The following is a 23773-nucleotide window of genomic DNA, read 5'->3' as shown; positions in this document are numbered from 1 at the left end:
GGACTGGTGGCCAGCCAATCACAGGGCACATATAGACAAACAACCATTCACACTCACATTCATACCTATGGACAATTTGGAGTCGCTAATTAACCTAGCATGTTTTTGGAATGTGGGAGGAAACCGGAGTACCCGGAGAAAACCCACCCATGCACAGGGAGAACATGCAAACTCCACACAGAGATGCCCAAAGGTGGAATCGAACGCCGGTCTTCTAGCTGTATGGCCTTCGCGTAAACCACTCTTCCACCAAATTCAAGAAAAAAAGTTGCCTGTGTTTGCCTCATGGTAAGTCCCTCCCTGGTTTTATACATCACATGACATAATAAGACCACACAATAATATTTCTAGAACACAAAAAAGTCACATTTGACAGTAAGAAGCTCATTTTGATGCAAAATATTTTATTACGTGGACACTGTGTCAATCCACCGTTTGCCATGTCACTCCGACAGCACTCACAAAAACATGGAAAGAATAGGGATAAATGATTCTGAAATTTTATCGAGAATATGCACACATTTTTTTTTAATCAATAAACAGTATAAATAGAAAGAAAACATAGAATCATTGTCATGATTAAAACTATACAAATAAATATAATACACATTCTATGTAGCACTCTGACGCTTTTACCTAAAATAATCTAGATTTACGGCAGCAGCAACAACTTGAAGTCAGAAAGTTTTTTTATTATTTTCTATAATTATCCATACCATACCATACTAGAATATACCTGTACATCTGCTGATGCTTCTTAGTAGGAATGCCTTTATGAAATAAAACTAGGAAATAGACTGATATGGTCGAGTGTTTCTTGCTGCTACATTATTTTGATTGTCCGCAGCGTTTATTTAAATGAAAATTGTTGTTTTTTGGTACTAACATACATGACCTTTGACCTGCAATGATTCCTGTCATTTGTACTCCCCCCCCCCCCCATGACAATTTCCTGCACTAAATTGTGTTAATCTTTCTCTTACAGTGCTTCCCAACCACTGTGGTGCTTCACATCGGTATGAAAGATCAAACTTCATCGATTGACATCGATATTTTTCTCATGTAAAATACGTGTTAATACGGTCATTGTTCTACAATATAAACACTATGGATACAGATTATGCTCAATTTAAGATTAAGATTTCTTTGACTAAATTTGACTTGGCCACCCATGGTTGGCATTGCCAGTGAATTCATGTGTCTACGGGGGGGGGGGTCATGTTCCGTTCTGTGCCTGACGGTGAATGGCGAAAATTAGTGATATCAAAATGTTTGATTTTGATGTATTTTTTTAAAAAATATATATATTAACTTGTAGCTGTTAGTCAAGTGTAGTAGGGACTCATTTGAATGTGTGCTAAATGCTGCCACCTGTTGGACGTACGAGTAACTACCACCAGCAGAGTACACATTGTCAATGACAAATGCAGCAAAATAATACAAACATGGTGACTCTTTACAAAAATATATGTTGTAAAAAAAAAACAAAACAATGCTGTCATTTTTCTCTCTCTGTCACTGATAATAATTTCCTGATTGACCAGCAGCTCCCTCTAGTGGTCGTCCAGGTGCAAGACCTCGGATTGCTGACACGGCCCTGAGTTGTTGCAAGAGTCAGTAGGCTACAGTAAGATGTCCTTCATCTCAAGGTCGCGGCTCCAGCCTGTGTGACAGTTCAAACAGGGTCTGCTGATTGTCGATGATGTGAAGGTAATCCATATAAGCACGTACATCTGTACCGCTCTTCTGGGTGATGCCGTTCCCTGGGAGAACATGGAACAATGAATCACTCTGCAGAAGCTAACTTCTAAATCTTCTAAAGCACAGTATCAATACCGACCCAAATGATCTTTCTGACACTGCCTGATGATGCGGACCGTGTCTGCTATCATGTGCTGAAGTAGAAAATCATTTTATTTATATTTTATTTTAAACAGCATCTTGATTCTTTGGTAACTTACCAGTTTTTCAAAATTAACCAGATTGTCATGAAAAGTCTTGTTGCCTTCATGAATGAATGTGATATCTGGGTGGAAAAGAGATATTTAGGTTGCAGGCATTGTTAGTTTTCTACTTGTGTGTCTAAATATAATAATAAATGTTATACTGTACCTTTAAGTAGCAGAGGAAGAAAGGGGATCTTTGGCGCCTTCATCTTCTTGAAGGTGTCCCTGTAGGCCTTATGGTTTAGCGAGGGATCCTGTGAAAAAAGGTTTTGTTTGTTTCTTTCAGATTTTTTCTATGCATAAAAAAAAAGGTTTAGTCACTGAGAGTAGCTTAAGAGTACCGTGATGGTCTCCAGCTCTGAAAACAGCTTCTTGAATTTTCCAGGGATTTTCTACAGGAACAGGAAATATATACATGAAGGAATACAAATGATGTATCAATTATAAGGTCACATTTTAAAAAAGGGTACACTCCATTACAGTAGTTAATGAGGAGTGAACCATTCCTCATTAGTTGTTTATTCGTTCCTCAGTAACTACTCTAACTGTATGCGCCGTGTTCCCCAGTAGCTACTCATTAGTTTGTCATAGTTCCCCAGTAACTACTCTAAATGTATCTGCCTTAGTCTGCCTTAGTTCCTCAGTGACTGTTCTGTGCCTTAGATACTCAGTAACTACTCATTAGTTCGTTATTAGATCTCCAGTCACTACTCTAAATGCATGTGCCTTAGTCATTCGTTCCTCAGTAACTACTCGTTAGTTTCTTGGTAATTACTCCTTAGTTCTTTATTAGGTCTTCATTAGATCCCCAGTAACTACTCTAAATGTATGTGCCTTAGACATTAGTTCCTCAGTCACTACTCATTAGTTTCCTGGTAATTACTCATTTGTTTCTTATTAGTGCTTCATTAGATCCCCAGTAACTACTCTATATGTATGTGCCTTAGTTATTAGTTCTTCATTAATGCCTCAGTAACTATTCTAACTTTACGTGCCTTAATTCCTCAGCAACTACTCATTAGTGCCTTATTAGTTCATTAGTTCATCAGTAACTACTCAGTTCTGCATTAGTTCCCCAGTAACCACTCTAAATTGATGTGCCCTAGTTATTAGTTCTAGTTATTAATGCCTCAGTAACTATTCTAAATTTGTGCCTTAGTTCCTCAGTAACTACTCTACTCATAAGTTCTTCATTAGCTCTCCAGTAACTACTCTAAATTTATGTGCCTTAGTCATTTGTTCATTCATGCCTCAGTAACTATTCTAACGTTAAATGCCTTAGTTCCTCAGTAACTACTCTACTCATGAGTTCTTCATTAGCTCTCCAGTAACTACTCTAAATTGATGTGCCTTAGTCATTCGGTCATTAATGCCTCAGTAACTATTCTAACGTTATGTGCCTTAGTTCCTCAGTAACTACTCTACTCATGAGTTCTTCATTAGCTCTCCAGTAACTACTCTAAATTGATGTGCCTTAGTCATTCGTTCATTAATGCCTCAGTAACTATTCTAACGTTATGTGCCTTAGTTCCTCAGTAACTACTCTACTCATGAGTTCTTCATTAGCTCTCCAGTAACTACTCTAAATTGATGTGCCTTAGTCATTCGTTCATTAATGCCTCAGTAACTATTCTAACGTTATGTGCCTTAGTTCCTCAGTTACTACTCTACTCATTAGTACCCCAGTAACTACTCCAAATGGATGCGCCTTAATCATTAGTTCATTAATGCATCAGTAACTATTCTAACGTTATGTGCCTTAGTTCCTCAGTAACTACTCTAAATTGATGCGCCTTGGTCATTAGTTCTTTATTAATGCCCCAGTAACTATTCTAAGTTTCTGCCGCTTAGTTCCTCAGTAACTACTCTGCTCATTAGTACATTAGTTACTCAGTAACTACTCTAAATGGATGTGCCTTAGTCATTACTTCTTCATTAATGCCTCAGTAACTATTCTAACTTTCTGTCGCTTAGTTCCTCAGTAACTACTCAATTCATTAGTTCCCCAGTAACTACTCTAAATTGATGTGCTTTGGTCATTAGTTATTTATTAATGCCTCAGTAACTATTCTAACTTTATGTCCCTTAGTTCCTCAGTAACTACTCAATTCATTAGTTCCCCAGTAACTACTCTAAATTGATGTGCTTTGGTCATTTGTTATTTATTAATGCCTCAGTAACTATTCTAACTTTATGTCCCTTAGTTCCTCAGTAACTACTCAATTCATTAGTTCCCCAGTAACTACTCTAAATTGATGTGCTTTGGTCATTAGTTATTTATTAATGCCTCAGTAACTATTCTAACTTTATGTCCCTTAGTTCCTCAGTAACTACTCAATTCATTAGTTCCCCAGTAACTACTCTAAATTGATGTGCTTTGGTCATTAGTTATTTATTAATGCCTCAGTAACTATTCTAACTTTATGTCCCTTAGTTCCTCAGTAACTACTCAATTCATTAGTTCCCCAGTAACTACTCTAAATTGATGCGCTTTAGTCATTAGTTCTTCATTAATGCCTTCGTAACTGCTGTATGATTTTCTGCAGGAACAAATGTATAAATAAATGAATACAAACAAAATATAAATTCTACAATTACAGTAGTTAATGAGGAACCACTATTCATTAGTTCCTCATTAGTTCCTCATTAGTTCCCCAGTAACTGCTGTATTTCTGTGTGTGCCTTGCTTGCAAGTGTGGCCTTCCATAAAATATGACTAAATATATTACACAATATTATGATAAGACGTTATAATTACCTCCCATGTCTGACTGAGGCGGCTGACAGCTGCCGTGTTGAGGCCCATTATGATGGCAAAGAAACAGTGGAGGTTCCTCTGTGCTTTGCAGCTGCCGAACGACATGCAGTGTTGTCACTTGTCAGCTCAACAGCATTATACACCGCTGCAGTTCACTGCTACGCCGCTAGAGGGGGGAACATCCCCAATATACTACAGCCAGCGGAATTTTGGAATTAACACGTAATTTCTCCAAATGAATGACGCTAACCGAGGTTCAATTGTTTTGCTTATACAGATAAATACTGTAAGCTGCTTACTGGTCCGCTATTTTGATGAACTTCTTGATGAGTTGTACTCTTTGACAGAGTCCTGTGCACAGCAGCACCTCGGTCATCACCCACAGCTGGAGCTCATTGCAGCGCTGCAGCAACCGCTCTAGCGCCGCCGTGTGGCTGCCGCTGTTATGACGTCTGAATGTGAAGTAGATGAGCTCTTGCTGCATTAAAAAAAAAAAAGTCACTGTCATTTAGAAATACAGGCACTTTATTGACACAGTAATGGAGGAAATGACGAAATGTGGCACACACCTCATGTATGGAGTCAAAGATGGACCAGTCAATATTGCTGAGAGCCACGGCCACGTCCCAAGTGTTTAAACTAAGCATGCGAGCAGTTCTTTGTTGCAGTTTGGAGTTTTCCGTTAGCGGATTCTGAGGATCAATAGAAAGAAAAAAATGTCTTAATACTTTTTTTTTTCAGTAAAGTGCCTCCGGTTTCCTCCCACATTCCAAAAACATGCTAGGTTAATTAGCGACTCCAAATTGTCCATAGGTATGAATGTGAGTGTGAATGGTTGTTTGTCTATATGTGCCCTGTGATTGGCTGCATGGCCACCAGTCCAGGGTGTACCCTGCCTCTCGCCCGAAGACAGCTGGGATAGGCTCCAGCACCCCTCGCGACCCTCGTGAGGATAAGCGGTAGAAAATGAATGAATGCCTGGAATGCCGGTGGTCTTCCTACCATGACTTCACCGAGATCCTTCCTGCAAACATGCAGTCTTCCCACCGGCAGCAGCAAATGAGAGAAAACTCTGTCGTGAGGCTGCAGGAGGAGTCTGCCTGCAGGAGAAGAAAGTCCAGACATCAGGGGAAATCTGTCCAGCAGCATGGACGAGATGGGACTCCACAGGGCACTGTTTGTTTTTTTTGGGCATTGATGGATGACCTTTTGTCAGGTCATCATGAAAAACACCTATTGGTTAGAATACAAGTACTGTATATATCAGACAGTGTATACACTGTACATTAAGTATTTATTATAGGTTACAGTGGCGTAGTACTGCATTGCCTCATACCGAGAGCTTGAGTATTGATCCTTGAGAAGACATAAAATGCAATGTTGCCGAGGATGGATTTACACTTGTAAATGTGACCTTATACAGAAGTGTTTACCTCCGGGATAAGTGACAGCAACCAGCACCAGTTCCCCCTGGGAGATGTCCATCCTCTCAGCCACCACCCGCAGCAGCTCCTGAGCCACAACCCCAGGTTGGGCCCTCATGCTTAGGTAAGAGTCCATCGTAATGTAGACATGACACGGTACTACAACAGACACAACAATAGGTACTGTCATTTCCTGTGTATAATCGCCCATTTTTTTCTTAAGCTTTGAACCCTGTGGCTTATACATCGTTGCGGCTAATTTATGGCTATGTTCAAATCTCATGAAGTCGCCTTTACCTCAGAAATACTACTAATCATTCAATGGCTGTGTTGTTCGTGAGCTCTTTCTTTAGCAGGAGCCAATCACAAATGAACCCCAGTGGAAATTGCGGGAAGTCATTACTCAATATTACACTCTGACTCACAATGTCATCTTACAAAGAATGCTAAAGTCATCACACGGTAACTTAACACTCAAAGAGTAGCTAGGAAATATACAATTCAAGTACTAATACAAGTTTCTAATAAAAATGTTTAAATGTTTTGCAGGGGCGGACATGTGGTTAGCACTTAGACCTCACAGCTAGGAGACCCGAGTTCAATTCCACCCTCGGTCATCTCTGTGTGAAGTTTGCATGTTCTCCCTGTGCATGCGTGGGTTTTCTCCGGGTACTCTGGTTTCCTCCCACATTCCAAAAACATGCTAGGTTAATTAGCGACTCCAAATTGTCTATAGGTATGAATGTGAGTGTGAATGGTTGTTTGTCTATATGTGCCCTGTGATTGGCTGGCTGGCAACCAGTCCAGTACCTCGCCTCTCGCCCGAAGACAGCTGGGATAGGCTCCACCACCCCCCGCAACCCTCGTGAGGAAAAAGCAGTAGAAAATGAATGAATGTTAATGTAGGCGGCACGGCGGTCGAGTGGTTAGCACGCAGACTTCACAGCTAGGAGACCCGAGTTCAATTCCACCCTCGGCCATCTCTGTGTGGAGTTTGCATGTTTTCCCCGTGCATGCGTGGGTTTTCTCCGGGTACTCCCACATTCCAAAAACATGCTAGGTTAATTAGCGACTCCAAATTGTCCATAGGTATGAATGTGAGTGTGAATGGTTGTTTGTCTATATGTGACCTGTGATTGGCTGGCCACCAGTCCAGTACCTGGCCCGAAGACAGCTGGGATAGGCTCCAGCACCCCCCGCGACCCTTGTGAGGAAAAGCAGTAGAAAATGAATGAATAATGTTAATGTGTGTCGTGTCTTGTGACACCCCTAATATCAATACATGGTTAGCTTAATAATGTAAGATTTGACCCCATAACTATAGCCCAGCCTCTTGCTTTACGGCTGGTGTGCGTTAAAAGCAAAACGATGCGTTTAAGGGTCCTGTTCCTTGTCACAATTGGTGCACATTTAAGAGCTTTGTCCAAGCAACATCCCTATGGGTTGACATAAAATCTAAAATTGTCCGCTGGATTTCCTCACTTGCTTTCCAGGAACTACATGCGGTGTTCTGTTTTCAACCCAGCACGTCATCAACTAATTTAGCACTTCCCTCAAGAGCCTTCCCAGCATGCCGCTGTTTTTTTTTGTATTGTTTTCCTGAGGCCCTGTCATAACTCAGGAACGCATATGTCAGATTGCCAGCCGTCTGAAGAATTCCTATTGTCATACCGCAGAGAATACTACTCATTAGAACACATTTAGGAACGTGCATGCGTTGTTACCACTCACCTTCCTTTGTCTCTCTTTGCGTAGCCCTGGACAGGAGGCCGTTGTCTTTCAGGCTCAATTGGTGGAAAAGTGCTTTGCTCTGAAGGAAGGGAAAGGCGTAGATTTGGAAAACAGAACTAGGCAGGAAATGTGCAGACCTAATCTTCCAACACCCAAAACGGTAAGTACACAGTATTTATATTGGCCTATTTTATTACAAAAAAGAAAAAAAAAACACTCACCTTTCTTTGCGGGGAATATTCCTCCACCGTGCTGTTTGAAAAAAAAAAACAATAAATTAAATAATAAAGCACCAACACAGCCCCAAAATGTTATATTATTTAGCCCTTGAAGTGGATCTTATGATCTTTTTTTGATTTGCATAAATACACATCCCACGCAGTTTATAATCAAAGTAAAGGGTATGTGCTGGCTTTACTTTATTATTTAAACTCAATGTCAAAAAGGTGAAAGTAGATTGCTTTGTAGATTTTTTTTTTTTTTTCTGAGCTGTCAGTGTGATGTGTTTGTTTATTCAGTTTATATTCTCCCGGGTTCAGGCTGACGGACGGCTATGACGGATAGCCCTGTGTCTATTAGGGTGCTTTGCATCACAATGGGTGCGTTGGCACAAAAACTTGAGAGAAACCCACCGGCTGGGCAGCAGCAGCCACCCTGGGCTCATAAAAAAAATATTGCAGTGTCTTTCAGTTTCTACCAGAGAAACAATACAATTCAGTCACTATAAGCTTTGAAACCAACGACAGGCTTTCTTTTTTTTGCTTAAAAGCTAGATTGAGTCAGCCTGCACTCCCGCTGTTGCACAAAGCAGCCCAATCTTGTTCTCCCAATGGGCCTCGTTGTAATAAAAAAAAGAAAAAAAAGGCCATAAATAGTGTAGAATGTCACTTAGTAACACCCACACAAAGTGCATGGCTTTATATGAGCGGCTGTTGTGGTGTGTCCGCTTCTGGAAGTGAGTGGGAATGAGGCAACCATCAGGTCGGATCATTTGCACTGGTTCCTAATTGGCAGCACGTCAGAGCCTCCCCAGGGGGACCCTGATTGGAGGATGCGGTCCACAGAGAGTGGAAAAGGGGGGGGGAGTCACACATGGTGATGTGTCCGGCTCCTGGAGGACCGTAGCTGTTTGTTTGTTAGTGAACCGGATTACTTAAAAATGGCTAATTTACTCTACTACTCTACAAATTTAGAATGGTTTTCATTCTGAGCAGCTACACTTTCACAATATGGCCCGAAATATTTCAACATTGAACAAAGCAAAATTTGTTCTCAATCAGAACATCACTCCACACTCTTTATTGCTCTCTGGTTGTACCATGTCTTATTTAGTGTGTGGAAATATGGGCTAATAACTATAAAAGCAATCTTCACTCGCTAAATGTACTGCAAAAAAAGGCCAGTAAGGATAATTCATTATGCTGCCTACGGAGAACATACTAACTCCTTATTTCTAAAATCACAAATACGCAAATATATCACTATATTGACACTTACTATGGTACCCATTATGTCAATACAATTAAATAAAAAAACTTAAACTATATAAAAAAATTATCAAAAATAATATATATATATATATTTATTTTTATTTTATTTTTGTAAATAAAAATATTTATTTATTTTTTGTTTTTTAATTAAAAAAAATTTTTATTAAAAAAAACTATATTAGGAAAGCAGGAAGTGAACAAATGTAACAGTTACTTCTTCCTACTCCTTTTGGACATGTGGAACTGTGAACTGATTATGTGATGCATTCAATTGTAATCTGATGCATGTTCAAATGGAATAAAACCATTACAATATGGGCATGTAATACTGTACATATTAACAATCCATTCATCTGGAATTTGATATAGCCTGCATTTATAGTGATTTTTTTTACAAGAAAACACCCAGGAAATAGGGGCACAATATAACACGCCTGCCTTTGTGAATGTATGTTTATGCCCATGTATTCGCATTAATAGGCTCCTGTTTATTTGTCCAGCAAAGTCAAATACTTTGCATATTTTCATGCAGAAGCATGAGTCGACGCAATGAGCTGCGGATTCCACTGAAAATGAGCTTGGTTATTATCTTGCAAGGACAGAATGTGGCTCTAAAAAATTGCAGTCTTGCTTCAGTAACCTGGTTGTGTCGCGCAATCTAATGTGGCAACATCAAAAAGCTTTATCTCCCCAAGAAAAAAAACGTCTAAAAAATGTGATACTACTATATTTTTACTGCATTTATCGTCCATTTCTAAGCTCCGACTAGACTGCAGAGTTCGGTGTGGGTGTTAATTTATGTGCAGCTTCTTCCTTTTTTTTTTTTTTTTTTGTCAAGATACACAAACTCCAGCCAAATTCTCTGACGTCCTGTCCTTCCTTTGGAAAGTTTCTGTATTCCCAATAGTCGGAAGATTCAACATAAAAAGCTCCCTGACTTTTAGACTACATTTTTTTTTCATCCGCCTGTGAAAGGATGCATTGATCAGAGAAGAAGCTCTTCCTTTGTGCAATGAAAAGACACTCGACTTCAATCAGATCTGCTGTGGTTCATACTACTAAAAGTGTGATTCCCGTTTGCAAATAATTCATATATATGTAGTAATTTATCATTAAGGACCTTTTTTAATTAATACTTACGTTCTGCGATGCAACTGGTAGAGCTTCTGCAGCTCTCTCACATCACCTTCCAAAGCTGGGTGCTCGTAAAGGTCATCCACCATGTAGCGGTACAAAGTCTGGAAGGAAACGTCTATTTTCATTACGTTACACCCTGTTACGCCCTGTTTTTTTTTTTTTTTTTTTTTATACATTCGTCCTCTACCTTCATGAACAATTTGACATGTTCGTCCTCTCTCAGGAAGTCCCTGCAGAGCAGTATCCACTGCGACACCAGGTGCACTACTTTCTGTTTCCTCTCCAGAGCCTCCATGGCTTGCTCTTTCAGTCTGCATCGTTTGCAGCAATAAGTGGAGATAGGGTTAAGGCGTCAACACAGCCTGACTTCAAATAGACGGCGTGTAATTCAGACTGTAGGCTTGTTAGCAAGGATGCTGGTGAGAACGATGAGTTGTTTGTTGTTGCTGAAGGATATTGTCCCAGAAGAGCTTGGCATAAATCGCTGGTTGACATGAACACCGGGTAGGTCAACAGAAAGTCGTCCAGAAGCGTGTCTGTAAACAGAGATACATCATTGCAGTGGAAACACCAATTCAGAATGGAATCAAACTTTGTTTTATTTTTCCTATGGTGACTTTGTAATGTCACCATAAAAGGGTGCCAGTGATGGATAGCTAAAAAGTGTGATGATAACCATAGCTACTCAGTGCAAGATGAGGGGTGTCCAAAGTGCAGCCAGGGGCCATTTTACTTGCCTAAACATGGTTGTAAAACCTTCTAAAAACACTTTTTAACACTCTTTAGACAACAAATAACACCCCCTGTACCTTTACACTTGTACTTAGGGCCCAATATAGTACACAGACTATGAGTAAATAAGCCATAAGCACTCCCCTTTCTGTGTTCTTTTCTCTTCTTTTCTATCCCCTCCTGCTCCGGTCCGGCTGCTCCAATATAATGCATAATGTATGGAGTAAAAGTTTAAATATTAATACTAATAATGCAAAGCTGACAAGTAGACTCATTCATTCATTTTTTACCGCTTATCCTCACTAGGGTTGCAGGGGTGCTGGAGCCTATCCCAGCTGTTGTATTTTAATGTATCTTTTACTCTGTTTACTTGCTTTTATTCAACTCCATTCTTCTGTAAAGTGTCTGTGAGTATTTTGAAAAGAGCGATACAAATAAAATGTATTACTATTATTATTATATTCAGGCGAGAGGCGGGGTACACCCTGGACTGGTGGCCAGCCAATCACAGGGCACATATAGACAAACAACCATTCACACTCACATTCATACCTATGGACAATTTGGAGTCGCTCATTAGCCTAGCATGTTTTTGGAATGTGGGAGGAAACCGGAGTACCCGGAGAAAACCCACGCATGCACGGGAAGAACATACAAACTCCACACAGAGATGGCCGAGGGTGGAATTGAACCCGGGTCTCCTAACTGTGAGGTCTGCACGCTAATTATTGTGTTTCTTGGTGACTTACACATTACCATAAATAGGACTAGCAAGAATGGAATTGAACCTGGGTCTCCTAGCCCAATATAGCACACAGAATATGAGTAAATAATCCATTAGCACTCCCCTCTCTGTGTTCTTTGCTCTTCTTTTCTATCCCCTCCTGCTCCGGTCCGGCTGCTCCAATATAATGAATAATGTATGGAATAAAAGTTTAAATATTAATACTAATCATGCAAAGCTGACAAGTAGCATGTTTTTGGAATGTGACAGGAAACCGGAGTACCCGGAGAAAACCCACGCATGCACGGGGAGAACATGCAAACTCCACACAGAGATGGCAGAGGTTGGAATTGAACCCGGGTCCCCTAGCTGTGAAGTCTGTGCGCTAATTATTGTGTTTCTTGGTGACGTATATACATTACCATAAATAAAGAGCTAGCTACGTACATGCATGCGGAGTAATAAGTCAGCAGATAAATACTCAACACTGACAGGAAGGGCAATGGCACTTCTGTTCTATTGAAATTGAACCTCCATTATGTCTGCCGAGGCAGTGAGGCAGACTCTTTCGGAGGCAGCACGTAAAACAAATTGAAAGTGAAAATCAGACATTGTAAGACGCTCAGTGGAGAAATCAACTTTGGCTGTATGCCCGGTCCAAGCTGCTGAAACGTGACGACCATCATTAAGGATAAAGATGGTATCTTTGAAGCTTGCACTGAGCCAGGGTGGGGGGGGATGCTTTTAGAATTGCAGCACGTTATTCCTGGAATGAACTTCCACTCGATTTTAAAGAAGTGGTATCACTTGACACCTTTTAACTGAATTTGTTAACCTGAACTTAAATAAGCTTGTTTTTATTGATGAACGACTGACCAATTAATAATGGTATTATGATGGCAACGGGGCGGCACGGCGGTCTAGACCTCACAGCTAAGAGACCAGTGTTCAATTCCACCCTCGGGCATCTCTGTGTGGAGTTTGCATGTTCTCCCCGTGCATGCGTGGGTTTTCTTCCGGGTAATCCGGTTTCCTCCCACATTCCAAAAACATGCTAGGTTCATATCTCACCTCAGAAATACTACTAATAATCGTTCAAAGGCTGTGCTGTTTGTGAGCTCTTTCTTTAGCAGGAGCCAATCACAAATGAACCCCAGTGGAAATTGCGGGAAGTCATTACTCAATATTACACTCTGACTCACGGTGGTATCTTACAAAGAACGCTAAAGTCATCACACGGTAACTTAACACTCAAAGGGTAGCTAAGAAATATACAATTCAAGTACTAATACGAGTTTCTAATAAAAAATTTTAAAATGTTTTTCAGGGGCTGCATGGCAGATGAGTGGTTAGCATTTAGTCCTCACAGCTAGGAGACCCGAGTTCAATTCCATCCTCAGCCATTTTTGTGTGGAGTTTGCATGTTCTCCCGCGTGGGTGTGTGGGTATTCTCCAGGTACTCCGGTTTCCTCCCACATTCCAAAAACATGCTAGGTTAATTAGCGACTCCAAATTGTCTATAGGTATAAATGTGAGTGTGAATGGTTGTTTGTCTATATGTGCCCCGTGATTGGCTGACCACCAGTCCAGGGTGTACCCCGCTTCTCGCCCGAAGACAGCTGGGATAGGCTCCAGCACCCCCCGCGACCCTCGTGAGGAAAAAGCGGTAGAAAATGAATGAATGATGGCAACGGTTTGAGCTTTCGCTTTACATTATTTCCCGATGGGAAAATGTGAAATTAGACTTGGAATATTGTGGGTTCCACTTTCCGATACTGGACCCCTGAAGCAGACTACATGTATTAAGTAGAGACATAAGCCCCATAAGCGAGAAAAAGTCTTTCATGTCTGTGACGATGACTTCCACTTGGTCCACTGAGGATTCCACGGTTCTTTTTAGCCCTGCAAGTCCAAACAAGTCTGCACTGGCTTTATCTTCTATGGCACACGTTGGCCATATCTAAGGCTGTAAATGTGTTGATAAGACAATGGTGGTCATGTGTACGTTGAGTCGTTGCAAACTGTGATGAAGTCGCTGAACAGCAGAGACAATCTGAGCATGCTCAGCAATCGTCCTAATGTGTTTTCTCGTGGGTTTGTTTTGACCCTATGAAGGTTACACATGCTGGAGTGTTCCTGTAAATGGATTATATTAAATATGGTCAAGGAAATTGATAGCAGGCAAAGACTCAAACAGCAAAGTCAGGAGGTTCTGTTATTTCTTCCTGTTTGTCTATCAAGACAAAAAAAATCACAGCTACTTTATAAAATACACAGAGGATTATATGCACCCTTTCATCAGAATGTATTGAGTAGTACTATGATAGTACTTTGCCAATGGGTAATCTGCATTTACGCACCCAGACATTCAGCACTGGGCCAAATCCTAACAAATGTGGTTGTCCTTTCAGAGGAAATTCATAATGGATTCATTGATCCACTCTGTCAATCCACCATAAAATGAATCAGGCTGACAAATCCTTTTTTTCCATTTCAATAGTCCACATAAAATTGATTATCACAGCCTTCCAAATAAGCATGTTAATGTGTTCCTTATTGGCTGCAAGTCTAAAAATCCATTGAGCTGGAACATCTTTAGACTCTTCAACACTAGTGCTGTATCACATGCATTACAGGCTACAAACTGGATTTAGAGATTATGGGCTGAGTTGGATCTAAAATGTAATTGGGAGTGTCATGTAGTGTTTCACGTAGCTGCTGATCCGGGATTGGCCTTAGAATGACTGGCAATCATTCCAGCGGGGGGTGCAGTCAGCCTTTTGACCTAATCCAGCCGGGATAGGCGTCAACAATATGGAAATTGATGGATGGTAATTATAGGTTATCACATGGTTTGTCTGGTATCAGGCCAGGTATCATGATACTGGGCCTGATACCAGACAAACCATGTGATGATCTTATCACATACTATTTAATCATGAGGTTATTATCACATACTATTTAATCAAAAGACCATTTTGTTTCCAGAAAATGTTCAGTTTATTACATGTATTATATCTAAACAGTGTATGTTGTTCACGCTCGTGCGCTGTTCTCTGATTGGTTGTTTCACGGGCACGATACCAGAGCAGCGCGCTCTGAGTGGACAGTTACGGGGGCTCATACTGGACATGGTTAAACTCTATAGTTTATCAGTATCACTGCCCTGGGCTTTGACACAGTATCATTTCGGCCTTTTCCCGTATCATTCATGGGTGTTTTTTAGGGTACAGGGCCAATTACTGTAGTATGTGATACTGTTTATCACAAACTACAGTATTAATTGTATCACATACTATAGTAATTGTGATAATACTGTTTATTATCATACTACAGTATTAATTGGCCCTGTACCCGAGAAACCGCACATGAATGATACGGGAAAAGGCCGAAATGATACTGTGTCAAAGCCCAGGGCAGTGATACTGATAAAATATGCCCAGGGCCAATTAATACTGTAGTATGTGATAATAAACAGTATCATGTGATACTGTTTATTAAACTTAGTTAATACTGTAGTATGTGATAATAAACAGTATCATGTGATACTGTTTATTATCACATACTACAGTATTAATTGGCCCTGTACCCTAGAAACCGCCCATGAATGATACGGGAAAAGTGGACAGCTCCGGGGGCTGATACTGGACATGGTTAAACTCTATATTTTATCAGTATCACTGCCCTGGGCTTTGACACAGTATCATTTCGGCCTTTTCCCGTATCATTCATGGGCGGTTTCTCAGGTACAGGGCCAATTAATACTGTAGTATGTGATAATAAACAGTATTATCACAATTACTATAGTATGATAATAAACAGTATCACATACTACAGTAATTGGCCCTGTACCCTAGAAACCGCCCATGAATGATACGTGAAAAGGCCCAAATGATACTGTGTCAAAGCCCAGGGCAGTGATACTGATAAAATATAGAGTTTAACCATGTCCAGTATCAGCCCCCGTAGCTGTCCACTCAGAGCGCGCTGCTCTGGTATCGTGCCTGTGAAACAACCAATCAGAGAACAGCGCACGAGTGCTTAGTGCCTAGTGCTTCTCCAGTCACCAAAAAACACAAACTTGATTAATGGAACTTTAATTGTCAGACATCGATAAGATAAGACAATATTATTGTTGAAATATTTTTGCAATTATTGTGTTTACACTGTTTAGATATAATACATGTAATAAACTGAAAATGTTCTGATTTTTTTTATTAAATAGTACGTGATAATAAGCTCATGATTTAAATAGTATGTAATAATAAGATCATCACATGGTTTGTCTGGTATCAGGCCAGGTATCATGCACGATACCTGGCCTGATACCAGACAAACCATGTGATAACCTATAAGTATCAGCATGCTGTATCACGAGCACATTGCACAGGACTCAGTGGAGATCAATTTCAGGCTCAGTTCTTCTTCTCTTTCTAGACGTGCGGCCTCTGTGACCTTGGGACCTCACCGCTCCCTGCGGGGACCTTGATTTCACCGCTTGCATCATCAACTCTGAATGATTCCTTCCACCATAAAAAACCAGGGAACTTAGAGGTTAGTGATTTGTCGATGTATACGAGTAATGTGTTACACATGACTCGGGTTGTTGTTTTGAACGCATCCCCATGAGACAACATTCACATCAATTTCATCCACTTCCTCAACAAAATGAGGAATCAACTGCGATCACGTCGGCTCCCCACTGAAGCACAGTCGAGAAGGACTCACCAGAACTCACTCCCCCCCCCCCCTCCTTGTTGTAGTCTCTCCCATCTGCAATCACCGTTTCTCATACAAGCTTTAGCAACAGAGTGTCTCCTCTGCCTTGGCAACAGTGTCACATTATTAGCGTTATTAGTGTACTTGATGCCAGGAGAAGAAATGCACTTGATGCCAGACTGGACAAAGCTACCTTTTTTTGGGGGGGGGGGGTGATGGCATGGGCGTCTTTTGCAACCACGGAGTGATGACATCACAGAAAAACAGTGTGTAAAGTTGCATTGTCGTTATTCAAAGAAACATTAGTATACCACCGACCTGGTTCTTTGCCCTGTGATGCCACCGGGTCCTCATCCAGCGTCAGGTCATTCAGCAGGTGATCCAGGATCTTCTCGGGGGTCCCTGACACCACCGTGTACCTGTCAGACAGCACAGAGTCAGTAGACGAGTCCTCATCCATGGAGGACAGCGAGCGGTTGCTGCTCCACTCCTCCTCGCCCTCGGTGCCCTCGTCGTCTATGTAGCGGAAGTAGGGCACGTCGAACGTGGGCAGAGTCGGCGGCTCCGTCCGCCCGCTGCTGTCACCGCTGCCGGTTCTCTCAGACCCTTCCTCGTCTTCGTCCTCCTCATCCTCTTCCTGCTCCACTAAGGCTGCGTGCAGCAGCAGCCTCTCATCCCGCAGCATCACGCCGGCAACGCTACCGTGGTTACTGTTGCATGCCCTCTTCACCCATCCATTCAGAGTCCTGTGCCGCCCCCCCCACCCACAACCACCACCACCCGTCCCTAGTCTACTAAAGCTCCTGAATTCCTGTATCGGAAAGAGTGAAGTCATGGAAGCATGTCTGACTGAGAGAATGGTATCGGTGGAGGAGACAGCAATAGTGGAAGCGAGCAAGGCAGGGATTTGTGAGTGGCTTTACCTCCTCTTCTCCTCCTCCGCCTCCCTCCCTCCTCCCCTCGCTGGTGGCTGTGACGACATCCTCTGAAGGACCAACACACAGCGGCCCCACTCCAGCACACGGACCGCCTCGTCACTCTGGACAGGCTGGACAGGAGAGATAGATAGATGGAGGGAGGGAGGGAGGGAGGGAAGGAGGGATTGTATTATCACCAAGGAGACACCCCCCTCCTTCTGTGTTCTCCCACTAACACAAATCACCACTGATTTCCATCACAATACTCCGTCAAAGCCTCCACTGTAAATGAAGTGGAGTTTCCACAGATCATTATTCCTCCTCTTATCAGCAGGAGCCCATTCAGGGATTAACATAAGTGGCTCATACATATTTTAATTATTGGTTCCTATGTTGGGTCTATTAAATTATGGCTGGTGCCTTCAGGTTCTCGGGGCGTGGAGTTAACATTCTCTGCTGTCTCCTATAGGACCTTTTACACATGTCATTCTTTATTCATATTCACATTTACCATGCCGGGGTCACACAGTCACTGATCTGAGATTCTCACTAAAAAAGACTGGAAAAGGTCACCTCTGTTCCATCTTTAAATCTTCACCAGAGTGACAGCTCCCTCTTATTTTACACACCTATTCACCAAGCAGTGTGGGCGGAAAGCGTGCAGTCACTCAAAGCAGTGATGAATATACAGTAGAAAGCAGCCTCGAAACATAACCGCTAACATATCCAAAAACAGGAGTTTGACTACTTAGAGTTTGTGTTCTTGCCCTCCATTGTCAAACAAGACAATGGACACTCTGGAGTTTGTTTACTTGAATCGAAGTACGCATAAAATATACATAGACCAGACTTATGGATAATGCAATAATAATAAATCTTCTTTCTTGGGTTCCTTTCCCAGCATATACAATATATTTAGTATTGTGCTGCATGATGTCGAAATACTGATATACGCTAGTACAGGTAAGCAAATGTTTTGACTTTGGGTCTGCATTGCTTTAACAAAATTTATGGGGGGGCCAGACTATAGATAGATAGACTTCCTTTATTGTCATTGCACAATAACACAGCAGTGAAATTGCCAACAAAATGTCATTATAATAAATCGTTATAATAATAATAATGTGGAGAATAAATAGATAGACATCAAATATGAACAACAATGTACAGCGTAAACAGTAAATTGCACATATAATTTATATATATATATATAATATATATATATATTATATTATAATTAATAAAATTGATAAAACAGCTACTTAAACCATCAAAAGGTTGGCTCAAGCCAGATTGTATGTTAAGTAAAAAAAAAAAAACTATATCAGGAAAGCAGGAAGTGAACAAATGTAACAGTTACTGATTGTAAAAGTACCAGATGGAGGGGTAGGATTTAATAAGCTTTGCTTCTTCCTACTCCTTTTGGACATGTGGAACTGTGAACTGATTATGTGATGCATTCAATTGTAATCTGATTCATATTCATATTCAAATGAAATAAAAACATTACTAAGTTTAAATTAAATACTTTGGAAAGAACGGATGGGCCGCATTCAAACACTTGGCGGGACGGATATGCCCCCCTGGGCCGTAGTTTGCCCACCCCTGCGTTTTGTGCAATTCACCACAGTTTTATAGTGCACAATAATGCTCTTTAAAGACGTTATATTCTCAAACTAATGAATAAACAATCGTTTACCCCATTCACGAGTGCAGTTGTATGCACAAAAGGTTGCCGTTACTGCTTCTAGAAAGCCTAAAGACTGGTGGTAGCCGCTTTGACAATGCGGTGTTTGGATCACAGATATTGGCCCTAATGAGGACCTGTCAGTACGGTGCACGCATCCTGCATCGGCTCAACCTTTCAAACCTCCTCTCTTGAGCCATCAGTCAGGGCAACACTCATCTTTGTGCATGCAATTAGCTGTGAAGACAGCCTCCAAGTGGTTGTGCGTTTTCTTTCTTTTTTTTTTTTCTTGCCCTAATTGCCTTTTGCACAGAAGCGTTCAAGCGTCCAGGCACATTATCAGCGGTACTGTATAGTATCCAAACAAATATGCAATACTGTGCAAGTCTTGTTTTGATGCCAGTTTTGAAAGAAATCATAGCAAAAATAATATACAGTTGGACAGATACACTTGTTGGAGGCAGGTCTTTGCAATGTGCTGTATTATGTTTTTAAATACTTCTTTGTTTACTTTCATATTGGTAATGGTTTTATTTCATTTGAACATGCATCAGATTACAATTGAATGCATCACATAATCAGTTCACAGTTCCACATGTCCAAAAGGAGTAGGAATCCTACCCCTCCATCTGGTACTTTTACAATCAGTAACTGTTACATTTGTTCACTTCCTGCTTTCATATTTTTATTTTTATTTTTATTTTTATTTTTATTTTTATTTTTATTTTTATTTTTATTTTTATTTTTATTTTTATTTTTATTTTTATTTTTATTTTTATTTTTATTTTTATTTTTATTTTTATTTTTTTCACTTTGTTTATTAATTTATTCTTACGTACCAAAGTACGAGGTGATATGACCATACAATGACATAATGGGTACCATAGTAACTGTCAATATAGTGATATATATAGCACATCATTTTCATCACTTGCTGAAACAAGAACCTGGACATGTCCTGGGAAAACAGGATGTTTGGTCAAACAACCATTCACACTCACATTCATACCTATGGACAATTTGGAGTCGCCAATTAACCTAGCATGTTTTTGGAACGTGGGAAAACATGCAAACTCCACACAGAGATGGCCGGGGGTGGAATTGAACTTGGGTCTTAGAGTTGTGTGGCCTGAGTGCTAACCACTCGAACACCGTGCAGCACTGTTTTCATTCATTCATTCATTTTCTATCACTTATCCTCACGAGGGTCGTGGGGATGCTTGAGGCTATCCCAGCTGTCTTTGGTCGAGAGGCGGGGTACACCCTGGACTGGTGGCCAGCCAATCACAGGGCACATATAGACAAACAACCATTCACACTCACATTCATACCTATGGACAATTTGGAGTCGCTAATTAACCTAGCATGTTTTTGGAATGTGGGAGGGAACCGGAATACCCGGAGAAAACCCACGCATGCACGGGGAGAACATGCATACTCCACACAGAGATGGCTGAGGGTGGAATTGAACTCGGGTTTCCTAGCTGTGAGGCCTGTGTGCTAACCACTCGTCCACCGTGCATTCCCTGAATGAAAACGTGAAAAAATGACGATGGACTTCCCAAATATAAAAATGTGCGCCTTATGAATAGTAGGGGCGGATTTGTGTTTTTCCAAGAAAGTTTTCCGACTAGCTTCGGTCAATATGTAAACTCACCTTTCCCCACAATGAATTATTGATCCAGCTCCAGTACACACCCTGAGCCGTGTGATTATTAGATGCGACAACAAGCAAAATGCTTGTGATTGGACGGAGCTCCCAGGCCCTTAGGTGACCTGGACTCACAGATTTAAGTACTCCTAAAATGGTCTCTGGTCTGGAGAAGAGTAAACATTACTGAAGAGACATGTGACATCAGATGCTTTATTGTGCCTTTCTGGGTTCCAGATGCATTCCACTGGATGGAGGGACCCTCCTCTGTCTGTCTGCATGGCTTCGTGATGCTGCAGCAGCGCCGGCATGCATGATGGTATGGAACACTCACATCACACACAATTCGACTGAAATTCCTCGTGGGGTTGTGTGTGGGAAAAAAAGATAGCAAAAAATTCAAACACCAGCTCGGTTTTCAAAGAACTATTTGATGTTGACTTTGCTTCCCCCCCCCCTAAAAGTACCTCTGTTCTCATTGGCTAAGCTGTCATCATATCACCAGAATGTGCATGTTATGTAAAACTGGAACATTTGGCCTAACATTTGCACAGGAAGTGCATGTTATAATAAGAAGTAGCCACGTCCAACTAGATGAAATGTCAACTATAAATCATGCAATGAAAAAAAAAAAAAAAAACATACCAACTAAATAAGATTGAAAGCGATTGCATAACAGTCAGAGTGCATTGAAGTGAAATAGTCATGCAGTCACCATCTGGGAACTCTAAGCTCTTTGATGCCCAGATTTAGATATGTATATGAGTAATGTATGCATGTGGCATCATTGGATTACTGTAAACTATTGTATTATCTGGAGACTCAGCTGCATAATCTCTATATTTCTATCTATGTCAAGTACTTAATGAGGTCTCCGTATCTGCAGTACACGAACTTGTCATTGGTATACTTCATTTTCCGCTATGTTCTAATATATGAGAATGGCTTGCTGTATCATATATGTCAGGGGTCTCAAACACGCGGCCTAGTTTGAGGCCCCCGCCTTGATATGAAAGTTTAATGTTAGTGCGGCCCACGCAAGTTTGATATGGATGCTGTATGGTATCATGTACCCAGAAAAAATTATTACGTTTAATGTTCATGTTAAAGGTTAAATAACTGTTAATAGTTATCCTCCCTATCCGTGTGGAAGTGGTAAGTTTTTGGCTATTTAAGTTTAAAGGAAATAACTTGAAGGCTACCGTTTAGGTCGCTAGCTCTCTAGTTTGCAAGTTAGCATGTGTCTCAAGACCCTGCAGTTGCGCAATATGTTGTAAATCGGGGCCTCAAACACACGGCCCACGGGCCAAATGTGGCCCGCAGGGTATCATGTACCCAGAAAAGATTATTACGTTTGATTAATGTTCATGTTAAAGGTTAAATAACTATTAATAGTTATCCTCCCTATCCGTGTGGAAGTGGTAAGTTTTTGGCTATTTAAGTTTAAAGGAAATAGCTTTTTATTATTTGCCGTTTTATTATTATTATATTTATTTATTTATTACTGATTGATTGATTTTCTTTATTCTTGATTTTTTATTTATTTTTCATCTTATTTCGTGTAGAAAAATAAGATATTTGAGAACAGTGGAATGTTTTATCAGAGGTTTTCTTGTAGAAAATTGGAACCCTAAGTGAAATTTGTTAAATTTTTTTGTTTTTAATAAATGCATTTTTTTTTTTTTTTGGTTTTTTTGGAAAACCTGATGTGGACCAGTCTCACCCAGACCGGAGCTCCAGTGGCCCCCAAGTAAATTGAGTTTGAGACCCCTGATATATGTTATCATACGCAGATAAGGCAAAATGCCAACATATTAAATAACACAGATAAAGAGATTTAGTCTTTGGAGAAAAGGTCGGGGACCTGACGCACTGGACTCCACCCTGACAGGCTACATGATGTCTGAACACGGTGGTCTGGGTCACTTGCGTCAGTGCTTCCTGTCATTGTTGCACAGTTTGGCACAAAGATCCAGGCAGCAGGAAGCTGAGCCCAGTATGAGCTAAGCCTGTCAGAGGCTTAGGTGATGAGGGCTGGTTGTGATGTGATGTGGTTATACATCACATACTTACTATTTGTTCAAGTCCATTTCAATGACATTTATAGTGGGTGAAACTGAATTCAATACCAGAATATAGTATGTCTGAGTATACAAGGGTCACACACCATGGATCATCGGTTTTCATTAATAATGTGTATAAACGTAAATAAATAATAATAAAATAAAATAAATAAACATCAGATGAAAACCACAACATTTAAAAATCCAATATATTTTTTCCTGTAAGAAATGTTAATGCAGGCAGCACAGTGGTCGAGTGGTTAGCGCGCAGACCTCACAGCTAGGAGACCCGAGTTCAATCCCACCCTCGGCCATCTCTGTGTGGAGTTTGCATGTTCTCCCCGTGCATGCATGGGTTTCCTCCCACATTCCAAAAACATGCTAGGTTAATTAGCGACTCCAAATTGTCCATAGGTATGAATGTGAGTGTGAATGGTTGTTTGTCTATATGTGCCCTGTGATTGGCTGGCCACCAGTCCAGGGTGTACCCCGCCTCTCGCCCAAAAACAGCTGGGATAGGCTCCAGCACCCTCGCGAGGATAACTGGTAGAAAATGAACGAATGAAAAATTGCAGGCTGCACGGCAGTCGAGTGGTTAACACGCAGGGCTCACAGCTAGGAGACCCGAGTTCAATCCCACCCTCAGCCATCTCTGTGTGGAGTTTGCATGTTCTCCCCGTGCATGCGTGGGTTTTCTCCGGGTACTCCGGTTTCCTCCCACATTCCAAAAACATGCTAGGTTAATTAGCGACTCCAAATTGTCCATAGGTATGAATGTGAGTGTGAATGGTTGT

At 41.0% G+C, this 23773-nt stretch overlaps 1 protein-coding gene and 1 long non-coding RNA gene across 3 annotated transcripts in view; one reads left to right on the top strand and one right to left on the bottom strand.

The window, feature by feature from the left end:
• Window positions 1–389: 389 nt before the first annotated feature.
• rapgef5b (Rap guanine nucleotide exchange factor (GEF) 5b) overlaps window positions 390–23773 on the bottom strand; it is a 24430-nt gene continuing 1046 nt past the window's right edge. The window contains exons 2-18 of one of the 2 annotated variants that reach the window (XM_058085034.2): window positions 17585–17709; window positions 16980–17080; window positions 10944–11022; window positions 10674–10818; window positions 10490–10587; window positions 8081–8111; window positions 7860–7938; window positions 6138–6287; window positions 5707–5804; window positions 5274–5396; window positions 5004–5182; window positions 4705–4795; window positions 2288–2338; window positions 2113–2200; window positions 1962–2026; window positions 1841–1895; window positions 390–1763 (exon numbers count right to left, since the gene is read on the bottom strand). In XM_058085034.2, the coding sequence (XP_057941017.2) occupies window positions 1645–1763; window positions 1841–1895; window positions 1962–2026; window positions 2113–2200; window positions 2288–2338; window positions 4705–4795; window positions 5004–5182; window positions 5274–5396; window positions 5707–5804; window positions 6138–6287; window positions 7860–7938; window positions 8081–8111; window positions 10490–10587; window positions 10674–10818; window positions 10944–11022; window positions 16980–17080; window positions 17585–17709 (1677 nt within the window). In that variant the 3' untranslated portion in view covers window positions 390–1644. Of the gene's footprint in view, window positions 1764–1840; window positions 1896–1961; window positions 2027–2112; window positions 2201–2287; window positions 2339–4704; window positions 4796–5003; window positions 5183–5273; window positions 5397–5706; window positions 5805–6137; window positions 6288–7859; window positions 7939–8080; window positions 8112–10489; window positions 10588–10673; window positions 10819–10943; window positions 11023–16979; window positions 17562–17584; window positions 17710–23773 lie in introns of those variants that run through there. The other variant, XM_078797587.1, reaches the window with a different exon arrangement.
• On the top strand, window positions 7846–21235 carry LOC144901918 (uncharacterized). Its single transcript, XR_013630081.1, has 3 exons — window positions 7846–8019; window positions 16380–16496; window positions 21154–21235. It is a non-coding gene; the product is annotated as an uncharacterized LOC144901918 (long non-coding RNA).

Source organism: Doryrhamphus excisus, linkage group LG17, assembly GCF_037039965.1.
Source record: "Doryrhamphus excisus strain RoL-2023G ecotype Guam linkage group LG17, RoL_Dexc_Guam_v1.1, whole genome shotgun sequence".
Taxonomy (NCBI): Eukaryota; Metazoa; Chordata; class Actinopteri; order Syngnathiformes; family Syngnathidae; genus Doryrhamphus; species Doryrhamphus excisus.
The sequence above is the reverse complement of the archived record's forward strand: the minus strand, read 5'-3'. Positions and strand labels throughout refer to the sequence as shown.